Source organism: Rutidosis leptorrhynchoides, chromosome 11 (genome assembly GCF_046630445.1).
Source record: "Rutidosis leptorrhynchoides isolate AG116_Rl617_1_P2 chromosome 11, CSIRO_AGI_Rlap_v1, whole genome shotgun sequence".
In the NCBI taxonomy this organism is placed as follows: Eukaryota; Viridiplantae; Streptophyta; class Magnoliopsida; order Asterales; family Asteraceae; genus Rutidosis; species Rutidosis leptorrhynchoides.
This window is the reverse complement of record NC_092343.1, coordinates 85,354,518-85,378,691: the sequence shown is the minus strand read 5'-3', so window position 1 is coordinate 85,378,691 and position 24,174 is coordinate 85,354,518. Positions and strand designations below refer to the sequence as shown.

The following is a 24,174-nucleotide window of genomic DNA, read 5'->3' as shown; positions in this document are numbered from 1 at the left end:
GCATTTACAAAATCATCACCGTGTATCTTATTTTGACTTCATTGTCAACGGATGTATTATGGTAAACTATTATTTATGGTGATTGTCTATATGTAGAAATCATCAAACGTTGAAAACCTTAGAAATTGATATTCATTTATTGTGTACCTTTTGAAAAGAATGCAATGTTTACAAAACGTATCATATAGAGGTCAAATACCTCGCAATGAAATCAATGAATGACGTGTTCGTCCATATGGATTTGGAACGATCGTCACAGAATCTAGAAGTAATTTCTTTTGTACACATGGTTTTCTAACTTTCAACTTCATTGGTTTAACAGGAACAACCTCATCCTCAACAATCTCCTCTATAACAACTCCTCTAGGGCTAAAAGGTTTGTATAAAGTGGTTCTTCCATGTTCAGCATAAACCCAAATTTCCTTATGTTCCCTAACGTATTTGCACAAATTCAATACATCTTCATCACTACCTAAGGCCTCTAAACCGTAATCAAGACAAGTATTTGGTCTTAAAAAGTGAAGAATAATAATACTCTTACCAGGGTAACCTACATCTTCCATCATATCAAGAACTTCATTAACTGAAAATGTATCACTGTCAATACAATCAACGTAATTAAATTTACCATTTAAGTATTTTCTTCCAGGTGGATCCGTAAAATAACCACCATGATGCAGCTTCATCGTAAAAATCGTGGAATCAGACCCATACACCAAACCAATGTCATCTTCTTCAGTGTCTCGAATGGTGTATAATCTATCACGTCTGGGTGACGATGACATTGATATGCTCGTAACAGTTATGGTTGGTAGTAACAATTAGGGTTTTTACAAATCGATTGGGGATGAAATTGAATAGTCGTGGTTAGGAAAAGAGGGAAAAAGGGGATATATAGCTGAATATAATTGTTGTTATTAGACGAAAATACCCCTCACGTGCTCGGTACATGATGAGGGCTAACGGTGCAAATTGACGTCTGGTAGTCCCAGTGATTAAATTTGTAAAGATTTTAAACCACAATGATTAAAGTTGCAAAAAAAAAAACCACAGTGACCAAAAGTGCAATTTTTGACAAACCACAGTGACCAAAGTTGTAATTAAGTCTATTAATAATAATAATCATATTTGTAATTATAATTATGATAATGATAAATGATAACTAATACTTATTTTAGTATTAATAATAATAACAACTATAATACTTGTATTAATAACAATCATTAATAATAACAATAGCAATAACAATAATACTAATAATAATGAAAATTATAATAATAATAATAATAATAATAATAATAATTTTAATAAAAGTTGAAACTACCTTAAGGAAAAGGCTTTTTAAAAAAAAATAATGCTCCATCAGGGACTCGAACCTGAGACCTCACGCTTCCCGAATACACACTTAGACCATCACGCTGTTGCTCACATTCCTGATTTATTCCCCCGACTTATTTTATTTAACCTTCTTATTCCTGTTTCCATATTTCTTCACCATCTTCAAAATTTAAGTCGACCGAAACCAAATCCAATTTCAAATTGATGTTTGTTTTAACCTTGCAACTTAATTATAAATAACTTTTCATTTGATTGTAAATACAGAAAACGAATTTAAAAAAATAATATAACAGAACAGGCTGCTGTTCGATGAGAATAAAAAAATAATAATATTCAAAAATTGATTTCGAATTTATGATGGTTTTAGAGAAAGATTATAACATAAATTGTGTTGAAATTGCTTCATATAAACATTATAAATTATCAATTTATCTTCACTTGCAACAGAGAATTCAAATTTGATCATAGAACAATTTTTGACTTTTTGATTTATAAACTTTGACTCTAAAATTCCAACTCAATTCGAAGAATTGAAGGTTGATACGTTACAGAAAGTTCGATTAAGTGAATCCTAATATAATCACATTTAAACATTTTTAAAATTCATTCAAATCCAATCTATTGCATAATCACAGTCAAGAACACTTAAACTCTAAATCGAAACTTAAATTTTTGATAGTTATAGATTATAATTATAACATGAATTATGTTGCAAATCATTTATAGAAACTTTATGAATCAACAATTGCTTCAGAAACTACAAAACGAACTCAAATTTCTTCATGAACATATCTTTTGGCTTTTTAAGTTCAAACTTTGACTTCAAAATTAAAAATCAATTTGAGAAATTAGATACACAAAATTTGCAGATAGTTCAATTAGATGATTCCTAACACAATAGCAATTTTAGTTTTTAATAACTGATTCGAAATTGAGCTATGGATTCAGACCTGTCGTAAGTAGAGCACCGAATCAGTTTTTAAGTTTTTGATTCTTCATAATGGCAGCAGTTTAAAATTAATAATTGATAGTGGGAAATCGAATTATAATAGCAGAGAATAAAGGACGATTGGTTGTTATATATTTCAATTGTGTGCCGACCCAAAATCACGAGCAAACAGATAGTAAAGAAAAAAATATCGAGCTGATGGAGACTGGAAACAGAATCCTTTCTGTTATTAATAATTTTAATTAATTAATAATTATTAAATGTATAAATAATAATATTATTGTTAATATTTATAATAATAATAATAATAATAATAATAATAATAATTATAATAATAATAATTATTATAATAATAATAAGTAATGATATTGATAATTATAATTATAACATAATAATAATAATATATCAAACTACACATATTAGATTTATTATCTATATATTATATAATAAAAATAATAGTATTAATAATACTGATATTATTGTTAATGTAAAAAAAATGAAAGTAATAATAATATTACTATAACGACTATATTTTAAATTGTTATTAAATTTAATATATTAATATTACATATTATTAATCATGTAATATTTTATGATTATATATAATAACTTATTTTTAGTATTAAATTTTTATCCAATTTTAATATATATTACATTATACATATAATAATATCTATGTATAGAAATCATATATATACTTATATATAGATTCTTTTTAATAACAACCTTTTATCTTGAGTATATATCTTGTTACATATTTACTCTGATGATTAAATTTGTATTAAATTATTATATAAATTTATATTTATATATATTTATACATTTTCATTTACAACAATTGTTCGTGAATCGTCAGGAACAGTTGAAGGGTAAATGTTATCCATGTAAACAGTTCAAAATTTCTGAGACTCAACATTACAGACTTTGTTTATCGTGTCGAGATCATATGAAATTAAGTTTAAATTTGGTCGGAAATTTCCGGGTCGTCACAATTTACACACAATAAGACCAAATCTCACACACTTAATGCATATAGTACTTGTATAGGATATTGGGTTTCTTTTGCAGGTGCTAGATGAAGTAGAGATTCCAAAATGTGGTGTTCAAATCTGAGTCAAACGATTATACAACGGATACATATTTTGGACTGAGGTACGCACGGTCGAACCATGGTCGATCTTGCCAGTGGCCGTGTGACAACGGCTAGTTTTTGAATTTAACTATAAATAGCAAGCATTGAAGAGCATTTGAAGCTGACCCTCTTGCATATTCAAAATGCATATTTCCAGAGATTACAAGGGCTTTAATTACTACTCAAATATGATCAAGCAAAAGAAGATTCTATGATCTTATAGATATAGAATTTGGTTGTTGTAAACTTACTAATCAAATTTGTTTATCTTGTGAGTTTACTTAGTGTGATGTATGTCCTAGAAATTGTCTTAGGATCATCATTAATAATTGTATGAGTCTTGTAACTTCAATTAGTATAAGCATAGGCTAGCTTAGTGATCTAATTCCTTAAAAGGACTTATGAAGTTGATTAATCATATTTGGAGATTAATACTTGTCCAAGTTGAAGACAAGTTGGGCTAGGTTGGAGTTGATCTTTCAAAAGAATAGAAAGATTATGTTTGTTGTCTACCAAAGAAGTTGAAGACTTGTAAATCGGATCTCCACCGGGTTTGAAGAAAAGTGCTTAGTGAAGCAAGAAATTCCGATTAGTGTAATCGGGGAGTGGATTAAGGTGGATTAGTTAACATCCACCCAAACCACTATAAATCATTGTGTCTATGTTCTTTACATTACTTTACCTATCATTTTGAACATATGCATCACACACATCAAGTTTGAGTTGAATTAGTTGATCATAGTTAATCAAATTTGATGATCAATCGAGAAAAATGTTAAAAACGTATTAAGTAACTATTCACTCCCCCTTTAGTTAATTACACGTTTTTTAAAAATATTAACTTTATGAGTTAATTATAATAATGCGTTAATTCTTCAAAACTTTTCTTATTGCGTTGTTAATCACTAATCAATATTTTTATTTTTTTTGGTAAATATAAAAATTGCAATAATTTGAGATTTTAAATTATTATAGATCAACATAAAAGTAAACAGTCTTCAAGAATTAGCATGCAGACCCTCATACCAAATCTTATATATATGGTTCATACATCTTCAAGTAAAAACGTTTCAAAAATAACAACACATACAGAATATCAATCATTTGTGAAGCTAGAAATGTCACTAGCTTGTTTCATAAAATAACAATAAATTGTTAATTAGATTTTTACATTTTTAGTTTGTTCTGGAGTGAAAATTCTAAACATTATTAACGGTAAGTTGATCTATTGAGATATTTTAATTTAATATTTATTAAGTAATAAGTAATATCGTAATATGATTATGACATGATGTATTCTAATCATTATTAGTTTGTTCTGTTTTAAAATGAATTATGAATGAATTATGATTATGACATGATGTACTGAACCTAAAATATAAAATTTATAAAACCCAAAAATCTATATAATATAATGTTAGATTATTGAAGGGTTGAAAATTAAGTGCATGTAACATACACGAATTAAGTTATTTGACAATTGATTTATTGACAATAATCATATTTTGCGAAAACTAATCGTTGGAACTAAAACCTTCCATTTTACTCATAAACGAATATTAAATGTGTGTCTTTTGGAATAACAATTATATTAAATCCACCTCTAAGAGTGGAGACGAGTAAAAAATTACAATGGCTTTTATATATAGCCACGTAGTTCAAAAAAATACAACATTTGGCTTTATATCTTAATATCTAATTCCATAATACGAAAAAGAAAAATAGATATTATTCATTAGATTGTTATGAAAGATGATGTTATTTCTGTATTTCCATAAAATTAAGAAAAATGCTAATGACATCATATCTCTTAGAATTGTCATTAAAAATTTAAATAATGCAAAAAAAAAAAAAAACAGTGGTACATGGAGTAATTATTTTCTAGGAGGTGGTTGATTCTTATTAAAGTACAAGTATTTCTTGCATGTTATAATCCGTTTATGACCGTCCTAAGAATTTTCATTAGCATTTTCTTATAATTAAATGTGAGTTATAAAATTTGAAGCGAAAACATATACATATACATATAAGTACAAACATGATATGAAAGACGAAAATAAACTAAACTAGTTTACGAACCCTCGCTTCGCGCCGGGGGTTCGATTTTCGATGTATTTTAGTGCGTTTAGTTTGTAAAATTATTTCGTGGCTAACGATAATGTCGTTGAAGCGCAACTCGAGGCGAACTAAAATGTATAATCCGTGAAAGATTTAAATTTTATTTTAAATTAACAATATATGTGCATCTCCGCGTTTCGCTATAGAATTGTCGACTTTTAAAAATTTAACGCAAAATCAACGTGTATGAAAAGTACCTCAAATATTTAGCGTTTTTTAAAAAGAGTCCATTTGCGTATAGTTAGTGACATTGTGTTCCTAAAATTATTTCGAGTTTAACGATGGTGTCGGAAAAATTTAACTCGTTGCGAGCGAGAAGATATGAGTCGTTGAATATTTGAGTGGAGTTTAGTTAAGATTTTTATGAAAATGGTTATTTCCCCCTGTTTGGGGGGCCGGTTTTAATTTTTGAACAAAGTTTGGGGTTTTTTTTTGAAAAAGGAAAAAAAAGGTGAAAAAAAAATAAAAAAAAGGTGAAAAGATGAAATATATTATATAATATTATTATAGTTATAATAACGAGGAGGCGAGTCGGGTCGGGTCGAGGTAAGGGGATAGGGTTGGGAGTGTTCTGTATTTTCTCGAGGGTGTAGGGTTTTTTAGTAAAATTGGGGAGGGGCCGATTCGTAAGTTGGATAAAGTTTGAGATCCTTAGTATGAGGTTGAGATAGTTCAAATAGTAGTACTATTCATTTGGACTATTAGATACATAGTATAATATAATTATATTTCCAATATCGACTTTCATTAAAATTAATTATTGAAATGAGAATGAGATACAAGATACACAAATACTCCCATTCGAGCTTGATCTTTTATATAAAACGAAAAAAACCAAGCACAATACTAATTACAACAAACAACACGCTTCGAAACCTTATGATCACGACTCGATTCCTACCAACGAAACGTGATTGTAAAACTTCTAACGAAGTATCAAAAAGTTAGTTACATGATCCGATCAATTACAACCCGATCAAGTTTCAAATTTCACCAACAGAGTTAAAATTTTCTCGGTGAAAAATCGTTACACAAACATCTGATCAAGAACCACCACTAGTGCCATAGCAACCGTTGGATCAATCTCTGGTTGCACAATCAAACTAAAAACATCTCCACCAAACTTCACACCTTTTATGGTTTCCTTTCGTTTGATCTCAGCCACACATCTTCGTTTTTCGTCGTAAACAGCGCAAGCTCTTTGTGCATATGATCCTTCGATATCGTAAAGTGGTTTTTGTGTTTTGGACCCTGGAGTGGTCACGTGAGCTATGGACTTTGTGTTGAGGAAGGTCACGTGTTTTGTGACCGTGAATAATGGCTTCACCGTTGTTTCTCCGTCGTAGATTAGCCAGTTGTCCAATAAACTTAGCCTCTGAAAAAATAACAAAACATGTCGTTTATTACCTCGTTAGGAAGTAATTAGACATATTCGTTATTCATAAACAATAACAGAAAATCCGTTAATTAATGAGTTTTGAAATTGATCATCTCCTTGTTATCAGATAACGTTAAAACATTTCTAACGACGACTCTTGAAAATGTAGTTAACGTGCATAAAACTGTTATATAAAATGATCATTTATTGACATTAAAAGTGACGGTTATTAAATTGTAACCCTTTTATGTATATTAATGACAGTTATTATAAAAACTATCGTTAGAGAATTCATTAGCACAATTAATAAGCAATTCTAATCAAATTCAAAATTTTATATACATGTGAGATGTTAGGTTAGGTCATATTCGAGTGACCTAACGTGTGTGTTGTAATAATTGTAACAAAAAGGTTGACGAGCAGTTTGGAAACTTTCAATAAAAACTTTCCAAACTGATTGTATATTTTATAAATTACAATACGCATAAGGAGCTTTTAAAATATTACCTTGCGACGAATGGTAAGAAGGGAGTGACCGGAAGCATCCATGAGTACGATTTCTGCTTTGTTTCCAGAGGTATAATTATCGACTCGAAAGACAAGATTACCATTAGAGTCGTAGACAGTGAAACCTTTACAGTTAAAGAGTAACGACTTCTTCCAAACGGTTAGGACAAGTGGACAACGATTTGTAGTAACGACCGGGGGAATTTGTGATTGTGGCGTATCGGAAGCTATTGCATTAGGGTGTACCTTTGTCATAGCTATGGATATGTTGTTTGTGTATTTAGAGATAGAAAGAAATGAAGATTTTGTTGTGGTTGTAGATGTGCACAAGAGGAAGGGTGGTTTTATAGTCTTACTAATAATAATACTTTTTTCTTGAAGGACTAAAATACCCTAATGAGAAAGCGACATATGGAAAAAGGTGATGACGACTGACTTCTAAGTCCAACGGAGTTTGGTTGACCCGTGCATTAATGCGTCTTTAAGACTTTTAGATGTGTACTAAGGTGATTTGTGAAGCGGGTTATGGGAGATTTTTTTGGGCTTTAGAACGTTTGTAAGGGTTATTTGTTCTTTAAGATGTTCTTGGCTCAATATTACGGATCATATCTGCAAAAAAAGATATGGTTTAAAGGCATTTATTCTGAATAATGAAGACGGCAAGTTTGCAAACATATTAAGACATTTTTTTATTGTATGTTTTCAAAAAACAAACAGTTTGTGGTAAAAACGTCTGCAAACACATAGACATAAAACATAATAAGATCTGCTGACTGAAAAAGAAACAACACATTACTTCTAATGGGCGTTCTGGATCAAATTTTGCTAAGTGTTTTGGAAAGAAAAGAGGGCCTTCTAATGGGCGTCATGAATCAAATTTTAGCAAGGTGCTTTGAAAAAATAGGGCCAGTAGACTTCCTTGATGTATATATGGGTGTCTAGAGGTGAATTGAGTTTAAACTCGATTAGGTTTGAATTCGACTCGTTTAAAATTAATAAACTCAAGTTCAGCTCGACTTCGAATCGTTTTTATATATAATAGTTATCTATATAAACTCGTGATTTATATTTAATTTTCATAAAAATAATAAGCATTGTATATAAATTAATGTGTGTTTGGACTCATGAGCTTATTCGAGCTCGATATAAGATGCTCACATTTGTTCGAGCTCGTTTACTAAACGTTCTTCAAAAGAATCTTTATGTTTGAGCTCGTAATTGTTTAGACTCAGCTTAAGTCATACTTTTAATGAGTCAAACTCGAGTAACTCGAATAATTTACAACCCTATGAGGCTATGAGTGTCTCTCTCCATATATATATATATATATGTATGTATGTATGTATGTATGTATGTATTTCAGTATATCTACCATTACTACTTGACCACATTATATAAAAAAAAATCTTTTCAAAAGGGCCCCACTACAACCCCCTCTCAAGCTTTCACATAACATTATCTCTTATTACTTGCAAAATTTTCATAAAACACCTACCATTACAAGGTTTTTTTTTTTGTTTTTTGTTTTTTTTTTTTTTGAAAAGCCAGCAAAATCTATATATATAAACCACGAGAATTTACATTCAATGGGCACTATGAAGAGAGCGTAGTAACCCCAGACCACTATCCGACTAGACTATATGATCAATTGAATACACTCAGCAAAATCTAGAAAATTCAACATTACAATACAGCTATCGTTTGATCCCAAGACATAGAAACTTGGATTTAACAACCATTGATGCCACTCCAACGAAAGCTTTTTACCCCGCTTAGAAATCCATCCGAATGAAACTGTTTGGACTTCAGAGATAACCCGAGGAGTATGCCATTCATTATTATTGAAAACTTTAGAATTCCTCGATCTCCAAATGATATATGCGCAAACCCATTTTATCGCTTCCCATATTGCTTCCCACTTTTGGAATATGATGAGAATACCGAATCTTCTGAGAAAGGATTCAATGATTCCAGTTTGTCTTCCGAAATGCTCCACCATCAAAGAAATGCTTTCCAAAAATCTACTACCTTTGGACAGTTTTCAAAGATGTGATCCACAGATTCCAGGCCCGATTCACACAGTGGGCAAAGCATGGAATGAAGATCGATACCGCGCTTATCAAGTTCAACCCGCACCGGAAGCCTTTTTTGTTTTGCCCTCCATGCGAGAATGGTCACCTTTTGAGGAACCAATTTATTACGAGAGGTACGCATATCAGAGGAGTAACTGGATAGTCTTCTTTCGTCGATTAGCAATGCAAGCTTTTTCGTTGTAAAGTTCCCATCCGCATCCAATACCCATCTCCACTTATCTTGAGAGCCTTCGGGAAAATTGAAATTACTCACTAACGTGGACAGCTCTTCGCACTCTGTAATAGCTAGCCCTCTAATTTTCTCTAACCCACTTCCACTTGAGAGTCATTTCGTTTCCTGATCGAGACACTCGGTCCATTACACTAGCTTCCTTGTTTAATTCCAATGCAAATAGCCTCTTGAAAGAATCTTTAAGTGTAGCATTACCAACCCATTTATCTAACCAAAAGCTTACATTGCTGCCGTCGCCAACTTCATGAACGATGGAGGTTGTGAAATCCAATTCGAAGCTGTCGATATTTACACCTGCTTTGATAATGCGTGCCCAAGTCGACCCTCCACAAGAAGAACGAAAAATATTAGTGTCACCCAATCCCCCACCCACCCCATAAATGCTAGTGACGATTTTGGCCCAAAAAGAATTAGGATTCAATTTGAACCGCCACCACCACTTGCCTAGTAAAGCTAAATTTTTTGCGTTAAGTGACCCAATGTTCAAGCCCCCCGACCCATAGGGTAATAGTGCCCTATCCCATTTAACCCATGAAAGTTTTTTCCCTTCCCCCGCCCCACCCCAAAAGAAAGTGCACCTTATGGATTCGAGTAGCTTTATCACACTTGAGGGCGCGCGAAACAAGGAGAAGAAGTATAATGGCAAACTACTAAGCACCGATTTCACTAGCGTTAACCTGCCACCAAACGAAATGTTCTTTGCTTTCCAATTTGCCAAGCGCTTTTTGAACTTATCTACCACCGAAACCCATGAGCTACTTTTATTCATGTTGATACCTAGAGGGATTCCAAGATAAGTGATTGGAAACGACCCGAAGTCACAATCATACCTTGCAGCCATTGACTCAATTTCTTCATTTGAAACGCCAATGCCTATTAGCTTGCTTTTTGAGAAGTTAACTTTAAGCCCCGACAAATCTTCAAAACAACTAAGTAGTTTCGTTATATTTAAAATGTTTCTTCTATTCCATTCACCGAAAAACAACATGTCGTCGGCATACTGAAGGTGGGAAACCATTAATTTGTCTCGGCCAACTTCAATCCCTCTTACAATGCCTTGATCTGTAGCCTTTTGGGTGAGTCAGTTTAAGCCTTCAAGGTGAGATGGGATCACCTTGTCTCACTCCCCTCTCCGGTTTGAATTCACGCATAGGGGATCCATTTACAAGAACAGAGATGGTGGCTGATGAAAGACAAGCCATTATCCATTTTATCCATTTTTGACCAAACCCCAAACTTTTCATTGTTTCGGCTATGAAGTCCCACTTGAGGCAATCAAAAGCTTTCTCAAAATCTACTTTAAATAGAAACCCCTTTCTTTCATCTCTTCTCAACTCATCAATAATTTCATTAGCAATTAGCACCCCGTCGAGGATGTATCTTCCTTTCATGAATGCACGTTGCGCTACACCAATCACCTTGTGAATAATAGAAGATAGTCTCATAGAAAGTACTTTAGAGATTAATTTATACATACTACTTATGAGACTGATCGGTCTATATTCATTCAAACTTATGGGGTTACTGTTTTTTGGCACTAACTTGATAAAAGAAGCGTTACATCCCTTCGAAATCTCCATATGATGCCAAAACCAATCGAACACTTTCATAATATCCTCTTTCATTAACCACCAATACTTCTTGAAGAATTTCATGTTAAACCCGTCTGGCCCAGGAGCTGTTGAACTGCTACAACTTTTGATTGCATTCCATACTTCCTCTTCACTGAAACGTGCTTCTAACCCTTGGTTATCAAATTCTGTTATCCTACTCATATTTATGTCCATGATGCACTCATTGGAGGAGGAATTACGCTTAAATATATTAGAGAAATAATTATATACTTCTTCTTTGATCTCGATCGGATCCTCTGACCATGTACCATTCGTGGATATACCTCTGATAAAATTCTTTTGGCCCCTTCTTTTGATAAAATTGTGGAAAAAATTAGAGTTTTCGTCTCCCTCTAACGTCCAATTGATTCGCGACTTTTGCTTCCACATGTTTCTTTTTATTTTTTCTTTCCCGATCCAAAGTTTTTTCTCCTCCAGCCATATACTCCTCTCCTGCTCAGATAGGGTTCGATTTTCGGCAATTTCTTCCCACTCCGAGACTGCTTTTGAATGTTTCTGGATTTGATCATCAATGTTCACGAAACACAGACTTAATTTCTTCAATTCAGCTTTTACCTCCTTCAGCTTATTCCTTAAAATGCAATCTGGCCTGGAACCTTCCACTGTTTTATTCCAAGTACTGACCATAATCTCATCAGCCCTGTCCAGTTTCATCCACTCATTAAAGATTCTGACGGGCTTGGGCCCAAAATTATTATTGCCATTGTAGAGTTTGATTGGGCAGTGGTCTGATAAGTGTTTGTCAAGCGTGATAGCCGAGAGAAATGGCCACAATTCATAACATTGCTCGGATACTAAGAATCTATCCAATTTACTGAATTTCACAAAATTATCGCAGATTCTCGTAAACTTTTTTCCCCCTAAAGGGATTTCCAGGAGACTGTTTGAACTGATGAAGGAGTTGAAACGATCAGCCCATGTTTTGTTAAAATGGCAGTTAAGTCGTTCAGTGCAACTTCTGACTTCGTTGAAATCCCCACAGATGATCCATGGCATGATCCTAAATTTTAGGATTTGATCCAGAGATTCCCAGAACCGTTTCTTCCCTGAACTCGTGTGTGGACCGTATACTGTAATTGCTGCTATCTCAGTATTTAATCCAACCAGGATTCCTCTAATGGCTAGAAAGAATTCATCTTCTACAACCTCTATAACCCTGAATGCAGATGTGTCCCAAATAGTGATGATACCCCCCGAGAAGCCTTGCGCATCCTTTTGAATATAATTGAAATCACTCGAACCCCAAAAACTTTCGACCCAATTTTCATTAATTGACCCACACTTTGTTTCTTGTAAGGTGAAGATAACAGGTTTTTCTTTCCTACATAGATCTCTTAACCAATTGATCTTACCTTCTTGACCTACCCCACGAACGTTAAGTGACAAGACTATCATTAAAAATGCTATTACCGAGATAAGGTAGACATGCTCATTGTCTACACTTCCAGCGAACCCCAATCTGGGCACCTATCTCCTTGCAATCCACACTTTTTGTTGAATCACTTGCATTCGGATGATCTAAGGGTTTCGAAGTTGACTTGGATTTGGACTTGTTGTTACTACAAAGATTGATAATCACAGATGGCTTCAAGGGTTTCGTTAAAACCTGTGATGCCTTGGCTTGATGAGCATTACGAGCCCTATTCTTGAATTGAAGGATTTTAGAAGATGAGCAATTCCAAGGTTGAATTTGGGGAGTGTTTTTGGGTTTTGGTTTGGAGGTAGATGCAATGTTAGATGTAGGTTTGGGTGGTTTATTGAGGTGTTTAGGATCCTGTTCAGGCATGTCACTTGTAATAGGGTTACGGATGACCGACTGGGTAGTTGTAGGGTGTTCAGGTTCAACAGGATAAGTGTTATTAGGTGATAAAGGAGGGTTGACGTGGAGAAATGGGGGATTGGGTATATCAATAGGGTTATTGGGTGGGATTGAGGTGTCAATGGGCTGTTGGGGTGGGAGGGTAATGGGCTGCCTATCAAGGTTATCAGAATCAATTGGGCTAGGTATTGGGCTGGTTTGGTTGGGCAAGGTGTGACGTTCTGTCTAGGTGAATTAGTGGCAGAATGGTCATTTGGTTTAGAATATTTAGGGTTACCTGGAGATTGTGAATTACCTTCGCCTGTTTTATTGGAAATAGAGTCGCCATCTTTAATGTCAGAGAACATTCGCTGGGTCCCCATGCGCTTTGGATTACCGGAGCCCATGCGTTTTGGATTATCGGAGCACAATTGTTGACTATTCGAATTCCGGTCATCAGAAAGATCATCATCCAAATTCCGATATCCTTCAACTTTTCCGATGTACTTTCCTTTAACGAAAGGAGATTATGGTATAGGGTCATCATCATCAGCTTCGTTCAGATTTTCTGAATCGGTTTCACCCACCTCACTTTCCTCCTCATTATCAGGTTTCCCTATATTCCTTACCTCGTTTATGAATGATTCTCCGTCTGACATATCATTGTCTAGGTTACCATCTTCTTCTTCAGCAATCCATTTTTGAGTTGAAGATTCAGCTATCTCCGTGTCTACGATGTCGTTTAGATCTTCTTGAACCGAGACTTTAACATATTTTGTGCCTACCACGAGTTGAACTGTAGCGACCCCGACAAATCGTCAAGTGACGGTGTCGGCTACGTGGGTCCCATTACCTGATTATAAGTCTTTAAGATAACGTTTGACCAAAATATGTCGCCTTCATTTCAAAATAAGGATTGTTTCAAAGTTTACAAGAATTGTTCAACCACAAGTTAAGTTACAACGTTATAAGTACGATTGAAATCTAGGCGACACGGTTTAAAGTAAAGTCAAAAGACGCTCCATGAAATGCATGTATACTCGACATCGGATGCAAGTATCAAATAGTGAGCGGAAGCATGTATCACATATCGTGCAAGACCTGAGAAAAACATAGAAATCTGTCAACGAAAACGTTGGTGAAATCATAGGTTTAGTAAGTATTAAACGTTGTTTTTGAACCACAAGATTTTGTATTTCCATAACGTAGATTATCCAAATCATTTGCATTCCAAAAGTGTTGTTATACGCGAGCACTCAATTATCAAAACTTAACCAACGTTACCCCATCACACAGTGCTAGAACCCACACTAAAACACAAAAATATATTTCATCCGCATAACGGTAGCGAACCGTCCGAATGAGGGTTTGTTAAACCCGTATGGCCACACAATATAAGTTCTCGCTTACACCCTGCAAGTGTAACTAATGATAATCGAATTGAGGCATTTTTGTTCTAACTCGCACGTGGAATGTTTGTTTTCACACTTGTGTTCAAAACATAAAAGTAAGTAGTACAAGATGTAACAAAGTATATGTTTTCTCAGCCCACGATGTAAAAGTATAAAAGTTGTTGAAAAGGTGGGACTATGATCTCACCTTGAGCGCGAGAGTTAATAAAGTACTTCAACAAGTAAACGCGTGCAAAGACAAAGCTAGTCTTGACCTAAACATATAGGTTATATCAATATCGGTAAGCACAAACGGTCAAAGATGTTCAATTAGTCCTATGGCTCGTTACGACTCGATTATATTAACATGTGAATCAACTAGTCAAGTTTCATGCAAGTTACAAGTAAATAATCATGTTAGAAAGGTTGCATAAGTATTTGGTTAAGTTTGACAAAAAGTCAAACTTGGTCGGGTCAAAGTCAACGGAAAAGTCAACGGGGTCGGGTTGGGTATCCGACAATTTTTCTAAGTTATATAATCATATATGAGCATGTTGGCCAAGTTTCATGTTAATCGGAGGTCCGTAGCATAGCAAACATTTTACGTCAAAAGATCAAAGGAAACAGCCCATTTTAGTGTATCAGGACGGGGTCCCAAAAATCAGGACGGGGTCCTGATATGAAGAGTGGGACGGCGTCCCAATTGTCAGGACGGCGTCCCAATATGAAGGGTGGGACGACGTCTAGGTTGTTGGGACGGCGTCCCAAAAGGCTTACAGGTCCTGTTTGCAGAAAACACAAGGCACGAGCCAAACTTCAATCAATCCTAGTTTATGATCCGCAAACAATTAAGACATGTATTTTATATCACCGGAAAGCTCTTTCGATAAGGAACACAACTAGATACATTTCCTAAATCAAATTTATCATTTTAGACAACAAAAATCTCGTCGAAAGTTCGTTAAATGTTCCAAAACAAGGTTTCAAGTTCATCAATTGCAATTCAAGTTTCGGGAATCCAATTTATACATATGATATGCCGTTTTGAAGGTAATGAAATGTGTAATACAACTAAACACTTATCAATAACATTAACAAGCATTCAACGCATCAAAAGTTCGTTTTAAGAGTTGTCAAACCCTAACCAAACCTCAAAATCACTAATCATGTTAATGTAAGGTTTTCATGTCAATCAACACACCAAAACGAAGCTATTGAAGTAACTAACACTTTGAACACACAAACATTAACATCTAAACACATTTCATCATCCAAAATCAAAGATTAAGCATACACTTTTCATTATCAAGCTAGTTACACCTAAACATCAAGATCGAGCATACAAATCATATATTCATGTTATACACGAGCCATAGACACTAACTAACAACATATCAAGTCAAAAACACGAATTTGAGAAATCTAGAGTTTTAGAAATGTTACCCAAAATCGATGAAGTTAGTATCAAATCGTAGAGAATGACGAGAGGATTAAGAATATGTAGTCGGATTTGTTGTGAGCTTCCAAGATTGAATTTAGATGATGAATGAATGGAATGGGTTTGTGTGTGTGTTCTTGAGATGGAGAGAAAAGAGATGAGGGAGATGATGGAATGAAAAATGGGTTGACTAGTTGACCTAGTCAACTAGTTTGCCCATTTGGCAACTCCGGTCCCTCGAGTTTCAAAGCGGGTGCGGGATTTAACCGATCGAATATTTTAAGTTACACGGGAGTACGGGAGATATTGAAATCCGATAACGAGAATATTTAAAACGTTACATAACAAAGGATACGAACCTAGATACGAAGGGTATTATTTAAAAAGAAAAAGACGGGCGTTAAAATAATTTAACGGAAAAATGCGGGATGTTACATTATCCACACCTCAAAAGAAATTTCGTCCCGAAATTTAGTTGGAAGTAGTAGTCGATATCTCTTACTCGAGACTTTACATTGTCAATGTTATGAATAAGTGAAGGCACGTCCTTGAGTGTTCTCATGAATTTGGATAGTTAGGGTATTTCGTTGTATTAAGGTTCGGTTTTTACGATACCTGGTTTCAACAGGTTTTCCTATGAAGAGAAGTTTGTCATCGATAGTTGATGTATCTAGCAGGATTGCACGTTCCTGTTCCGCAGGACACGTTTCTAAGTTTGTTACATGGTACACAGGGTAAGCGGAAACTTAATTGAGTCAGAAGTTCCAAACGGTAGGAAGCGGTTCCAATACGCCCCAAGGTTTCAAAAGGGTTAACGTGTCGCGAGTTTAACTTTCCCTGATTCCCGAAACGGATTACACCTTTCCAAGGTGCGGGTTCTCAATATTACACTGTTACAGGGATTTTGTGAGGTTTTCATCTAAGTTTGGTATAACTCTTTTGGTGACTATGGGTTGTCTCGAGCCCTTCTCGGACTTGAATGATCTCAATTGTTGTTTCTTGATGGAGTTCAGATTTCGGTGGTTGATGCTTTGGTTAAATGAACAGGGGTATGACATTAGCGGTCATATAGGGTTTCGGAAAGTGCGTGTGAACACACGAGTGGTATCTACTGTTGTAAGAGTGATCTACTAAAGGTGACAATGCGAGTTTGTGACATGTCTTTCCAAGACGTAAATCATTCGTTTGCTCGGTTCGTCGGTTTGTGGGTGGTACGCGGTACTCATGTCTAAACGGGTCTCCAAGGTTTCTTGTAAAACTAGAAGTGAAACGAGTATTTCGATACGGAATAATTGACAAAGATACACCGTGTTGGAATAGAATCTCTTAAGGTACGTTTGAACAAGTTAGTTAGGGTTCGAGAAAAAAAATGTTCGTTAGGACTATTCACCCTCGTGGCGAATACTTAGGTAATATGAGGAATTTCTCTATCCATGGAGAAATGTCACAAAGAGTTTCCTTAAACGGAAATGCGAGCGATAAAGATAGGAGTGAAATGAGGACTGAGAATAGGATGAGCTTACATCTCGAGGTTGCCATAACGTGCCTCTAGTTGTCGAAAATTGAAGTCTGGAAGAGAAACAAGATAGTACACGTAATTGTATAGTTCGGGGTTGAATAATAGTTGGCCGATTATCAGAAACACAAGGACGTTAAGTCAAAGAAGAGTGAAGTATCGTTGGATTGTGTGTTATCTTAAATTCCAGTAATATCAGACAGTAACGGTGAAATAACAGAGGTATGTGTGTGGTACGTGATGACGAGAAAGTTGATCGGATCTACAGTTTAGTATTCGAATTCTTCGTGCAAAATAACGAATTTTAGTTACGTAAATTTTGAGTCGAGAGAGTATGCCTTTCGGCGTTCATGTAGAAATATTTCCATGTTTGAGTTCCATCTGTTGCTATACGATTTTAACTAGAAATGTTGGTGTGAAGAATCACGCTCAAGGTTCGAACACGGAGAGGTTTAAAGTTTTCCCTTAGTGAGTTAACGAGTTTAAAAGTCGGGTAACACGAGAAAAGTCAGAAATGAATCTTCGGTGATAACAGGCGAGATCTAAGATTTTACGAATACAAGTCTGAGTTGAGAGAGTTTCATGATTACGTGTGGCTTGATTTCGAGATTGATTGTAATGCCTTGACCATTAACATCATGGTCTAGAAAATTTGACTTTGTTTAACAGAAATTCTCACTCGGAGAATTTGGTATAGAGTTGCTCTTTTCTCAAAGTTCGAGCGTAAGATGATGATGTTGTTCGTTTGCCTTCTTTACTTGAATAAGTTAAGATGTCATCTATAAATATGATAACAGATTTGTCTAGATAAGTTGCATACGTGGTTTAGGAGGTTCATGAATACGGACGAAGTCCTAAATAAATCAAACGGTACTAAGAGGGATTTACAACTAACGTTGCGAGCTCGGAAAATGGCTTAGGAGACATCGTCTCCCTTAACCCCCAATTGATGATAACCAGAACGGAGGTCGATTTGGAATACACGGGATCCACGCAAATAATCATGAGGTAATGGATACGAGGAAGAGAGTATTGGTTTCCAACCGAAAGTTACTTAGTTCACAATAATCTATACATAAATGTAGGGCAACAATTTCTCCTTAATGAATAGGTTTTGAGTTCCTTAGTTCTATAGGTGTCGAGTCCCATTTCTTAACGCATATCCTCCGATAAAATTTATAGGCACACAATATTTTCCGTCGGTCACTTAAATCGTCTAAGTAGTATCTGGGGGAAAGAGGTGGAATATAAAGAGCACGAGTCAAATCCTTGGTTATAAAACGTCTAACGGTACTCGAATCGAATAAGTATGAAGTATACGGTTTGTTGTGAAGAAACGTACCCGTGACTAGTCCATCATCGTCTCGGGCATCCTAGGTGTCGATGTTGTAAGTTCAACGGCGCGCGTTGGTTTTTGCTTTATTCTTTGGGCATTCATTCCTAAAATGACCCGATTGGCCACATTTGTAGCAAATACTCGGCTTTGGTGCGTCGGGCCCCTTTTGAGTGACGGGGGCGGTACTTCCACAATACTTGGCAATATGACCACTACCTTGGCACCGATGGCAAATTAGCTTGCCACATTCACCGAAATGATGCTTGTGGCATTTGTTGCAAAAAGGTCGTGTCCCGGCATAACTTTTCTTACCGACGGGGGTGAGAGGTTCCTTGGCAAAGTTGTTGTTGTAGTTGCTCGATTGGGGGGCTTCCCATTTTCTTTTGTTGTCACCCGACTCATCCTCAGCTTTAGGTGCCGGCACTTCAATCTCGTCTACCGTTTCGATCAATTGACGGGCCATATTCAGGGCCTCTTGGTGATTACTGGGTTTGGATGACATTACTCCTTGTTTGATGCTCTTGGGAAGACCATCCATGTAAAGTTCAACCCTTAGAGGTTCGGGGGTCACGAGGTTTGGGCATATCAAGGATAGCTCAGAAAATCGTTGATTATATGCCTTTAGGTCGTTCCCGACCGCTTTTAAAGTTCTTAGTTCGTGTTCGAGCTTACGGGTCTCTTCGCGCGGGAAGTATTCGGTGATCATCTTTTTCTTTAAGTCGGCCCATGAGAGAGTGTGAGCTTCATCGATACCCACCGACAGCACATACGTATTCCACCATGTGAGGGCGATACCGGCAAAAGTGTGGGTGGAATATTTGACTTTGTCTTGGTCCCGACAACCGCTTATGCTAAAAACGGCTTCTGTTTGCTCAAACCATCGGGTGAGCACAACCGGTCCTCCGGTCCCATCGAAGGTGTGAGGTTTGCACCCCATGAAAGTTTTGTAGGAGCAACCCTCGTTTGAATTACCGGCTCCATGGTTGTTGTGGTTGTGGTTGTTATTGATGTCGGAGGAGATACTAGCCATAGCCGCACCTATGGCGGTGGCTATCATGCGTTGAAAAGCTTGTTCGGAAGTTTCATTACGTGGTCCGCGACGGGGAAGCATTGTTCCTTCAAGACACAAGAATATCGTTGATTAGTATTCTCAATAATACTAATCATGATAGGGAAAGATGATGTAGAGAAAATTTTCCTTGACTCGCCTTAAATTCTTTATGTCATAATGTCGGAATGTCCATATGAATCACCGTAATATAATCCCGGAAATTATATTACCCTGATTCTCATGTGCATTTAACATTACCTCATAAAGTCAAGGTGGCGCGTCAACAAAATTTATCAACGTAAGATCAAGATCGAATACGAGTTAGTTATGATTGAAGAGTTCGAGTATAAATGCACAATAGTCAAGTAATTCCTACTTCAGTCTATATGCCGGTTGTAGTCTAGATTCACCTATGTACCCTATGACTCGGGGTGGACACAAATGAACTCTAAATCCCTACAACCAAGGCTCTGATACCACTTGTAGCGACCCCGACAAATCGTCAAGTGACGGCGTCGGCTACGTGGGTCCCATTACCTGATTATAAGTCTTTAAGATAACGTTTGACCAAAATATGTCGCCTTCATTTCAAAATAAGGATTGTTTCAAAGTTTACAAGAATTGTTCAACCACAAGTTAAGTTACAACGTTATAAGTACGATTGAAATCTAGGCGACACGGTTTAAAGTAAAGTCAAAAGACGCTCCATGAAATGCATGTATACTCGACATCGGATGCAAGTATCAAATAGTGAGCGGAAGCATGTATCACATATCGTGCAAGACCTGAGAAAAACATAGAAATCTGTCAACGAAAACGTTGGTGAAATCATAGGTTTAGTAAGTATTAAACGTTGTTTTTGAACCACAAGATTTTGTATTTCCATAACGTAGATTATCCAAATCATTTGCATTCCAAAAGTGTTGTTATACGCGAGCACTCAATTATCAAAACTTAACCAACGTTACCCCATCACACAGTGCTAGAACCCACACTAAAACACAAAAATATATTTCATCCGCATAACGGTAGCGAACCGTCCGAATGAGGGTTTGTTAAACCCGTATGGCCACACAATATAAGTTCTCGCTTACACCCTGCAAGTGTAACTAATGATAATCGAATTGAGGCATTTTTGTTCTAACTCGCACGTGGAATGTTTGTTTTCACACTTGTGTTCAAAACATAAAAGTAAGTAGTACAAGATGTAACAAAGTATATGTTTTCTCAGCCCACGATGTAAAAGTATAAAAGTTGTTGAAAAGGTGGGACTATGATCTCACCTTGAGCGCGAGAGTTAATAAAGTACTTCAACAAGTAAACGCGTGCAAAGACAAAGCTAGTCTTGACCTAAACATATAGGTTATATCAATATCGGTAAGCACAAACGGTCAAAGATGTTCAATTAGTCCTATGGCTCGTTACGACTCGATTATATTAACATGTGAATAAACTAGTCAAGTTTCATGCAAGTTACAAGTAAATAATCATGTTAGAAAGGTTGCATAAGTATTTGGTTAAGTTTGACAAAAAGTCAAACTTGGTCGGGTCAAAGTCAACGGAAAAGTCAACGGGGTCGGGTTGGGTATCCGACAATTTTTCTAAGTTATATAATCATATATGAGCATGTTGTCCAAGTTTCATGTTAATCGGAGGTCCGTAGCATAGCAAACATTTTACGTCAAAAGATCAAAGGAAACAGCCCATTTTAGTGTATCAGGACGGGGTCCCAAAAATCAGGACGGGGTCCTGATATGAAGAGTGGGACGGCGTCCCAATTGTCAGGACGGCGTCCCAATATGAAGGGTGGGACGACGTCTAGGTTGTTGGGACGGCGTCCCAAAAGGCTTACAGGTCCTGTTTGCAGAAAACACAAGGCACGAGCCAAACTTCAATCAATCCTAGTTTATGATCCGCAAACAATTAAGACATGTATTTTATATCACCGGAAAGCTCTTTCGACAAGGAACACAACTAGATACATTTCCTAAATCAAATTTATCATTTTAGACAACAAAAATCTCGTCGAAAGTTCGTTAAATGTTCCAAAACAAGGTTTCAAGTTCATCAATTGCAATTCAAGTTTCGGGAATCCAATTTATACATATGATATGCCGTTTTGAAGGTAATGAAATGTGTAATACAACTAAACACTTATCAATAACATTAACAAGCATTCAACGCATCAAAAGTTCGTTTTAAGAGTTGTCAAACCCTAACCAAACCTCAAAATCACTAATCATGTTAATGTAAGGTTTTCATGTCAATCAACACACCAAAACGAAGCTATTGAAGTAACTAACACTTTGAACACACAAACATTAACATCTAAACACATTTCATCATCCAAAATCAAAGATTAAGCATACACTTTTCATTATCAAGCTAGTTACACCTAAACATCAAGATCGAGCATACAAATCATATATTCATGTTATACACGAGCCATAGACACTAACTAACAACATATCAAGTCAAAAACACGAATTTGAGAAATCTAGAGTTTTAGAAATGTTACCCAAAATCGATGAAGTTAGTATCAAATCGTAGAGAATGACGAGAGGATTAAGAATATGTAGTCGGATTTGTTGTGAGCTTCCAAGATTGAATTTAGATGATGAATGAATGGAATGGGTTTGTGTGTGTGTTCTTGAGATGGAGAGAAAAGAGATGAGGGAGATGATGGAATGAAAAATGGGTTGACTAGTTGACCTAGTCAACTAGTTTGCCCATTTGGCAACTCCGGTCCCTCGAGTTTCAAAGCGGGTGCGGGATTTAACCGATCGAATATTTTAAGTTACACGGGAGTACGGGAGATATTGAAATCCGATAACGAGAATATTTAAAACGTTACATAACAAAGGATACGAACCTAGATACGAAGGGTATTATTTAAAAAGAAAAAGACGGGCGTTAAAATAATTTAACGGAAAAATGCGGGATGTTACATGAACCTGGCCACTAAGTATCATAGCATCTGTTGTATGAATTAGAACTTTACCTATAATCAAACTTTGGTGGCCCGAGATAGTACAATTCCTAGTTTCAACAGGTTTACCCCACCAGCTCGCAATGTCCTTGAAAGTTTTGGTGTTCCAGCAAGAAGTGGGGACACCAATGATGTTGAGCCATGTGAACCTTCCTGAGTGAGGTTGACTTTCATTCCAAACCCTAACATTGTTTAACCACGAATGCAAGAAGTGTTTACGGTTACCCACTATTTGCTCAGCCGCCATAGGGTTTTCAAAAACCACCATTAGATCGTATCCCCCTAGATACTTGATGTTGAACCCCTCTTGCAGTCCCTCAGATGCACATATGTCACCAAATTGTTCAATATACTCGAGTTTTTTAACGCTTCCGATAACTGCCCTAGAAAGAGTATTTAAATCTCCCTAGTCGATTGTGGCTTGAATCTTTATTAGATGTTTCTGCTCACTCTGTTGCCTCTTTTCTTCGATGATTTGTCTAGCATCAACCACATTCCTGAAGGATCTCCCATTGTATAGGTTACTCTTGAACTCTTTAGGTTGATGTTGCTCACCGGGACGGTTAGTTTCACCCAGGTTGCAATTTTGATTTCTATCATTTGCAATGAAAACTTTTAGACTGAACCCTTCTGCATTGATGTTGCTTAGCTTTCTTGCGAACCCTTCCATCTCAAACTCCCTTATGCCTTCAAATCTAGCGAAACCGTATCTTTGACCGCTTCTCAACCTTCTCCTAGGAGGAACAAAAACTTCTTTAAGCTTCCCAAAGTTCTTAAAAACCTTCCACAGATCAGTGATGTTCCAGTTGTTTGGAAAGTTAAAGAAAAAGAAGGATTTGATATTGTTCCCGCCCATGAATTGATGCTTGTAGTTGCCATTGTTGACCCCACTCCCGATCTGCGATCCTCTTGTGTTAGAAGCTCCCTCAACCCCTTTGGTTGCATTTTCTTTCTCTCTCTCACACACTCACTCTCTCTCATGTTTTTTATGATTTAAGGGATATTACAAAGGTTTAATATTGTTTAGAACTAATTATTGGTGCATGACAACGTGATGTAACTACGACTTTTCGAGTATCAAACTTTCTATTGTTAGAATAATGGCTTGGACCTTATGACTCGGTCATTGTTTTGTGATTAAAAGTTCAAGAGTTTTGTGATTGATTAAACATATCTTTTATTGTACCGACGACGTTGAGTTGATAAGTATTATTTTATATTGAACTTATGCATTAGCTATCTTTGAAAATGTCGAAATAAGCAATCCAAAATTA

At 35.9% G+C, this 24,174-nt stretch overlaps 1 protein-coding gene across 1 annotated transcript; it reads right to left on the bottom strand.

The window, feature by feature from the left end:
* Positions 1 to 6,260: 6,260 nt before the first annotated feature.
* On the bottom strand, positions 6,261 to 7,751 carry LOC139876788 (protein LURP-one-related 8-like). The gene is made up of 2 exons (XM_071864161.1): positions 7,423 to 7,751; positions 6,261 to 6,912 (listed from the first exon to the last, which is right to left on the bottom strand). The coding sequence occupies exons 1-2, from the start codon at positions 7,675 to 7,677 to the stop codon at positions 6,565 to 6,567; spliced, it is 603 nt and encodes a 200-aa protein (XP_071720262.1). The 5' UTR covers positions 7,678 to 7,751; the 3' UTR covers positions 6,261 to 6,564.
* Positions 7,752 to 24,174: the final 16,423 nt, after the last annotated feature.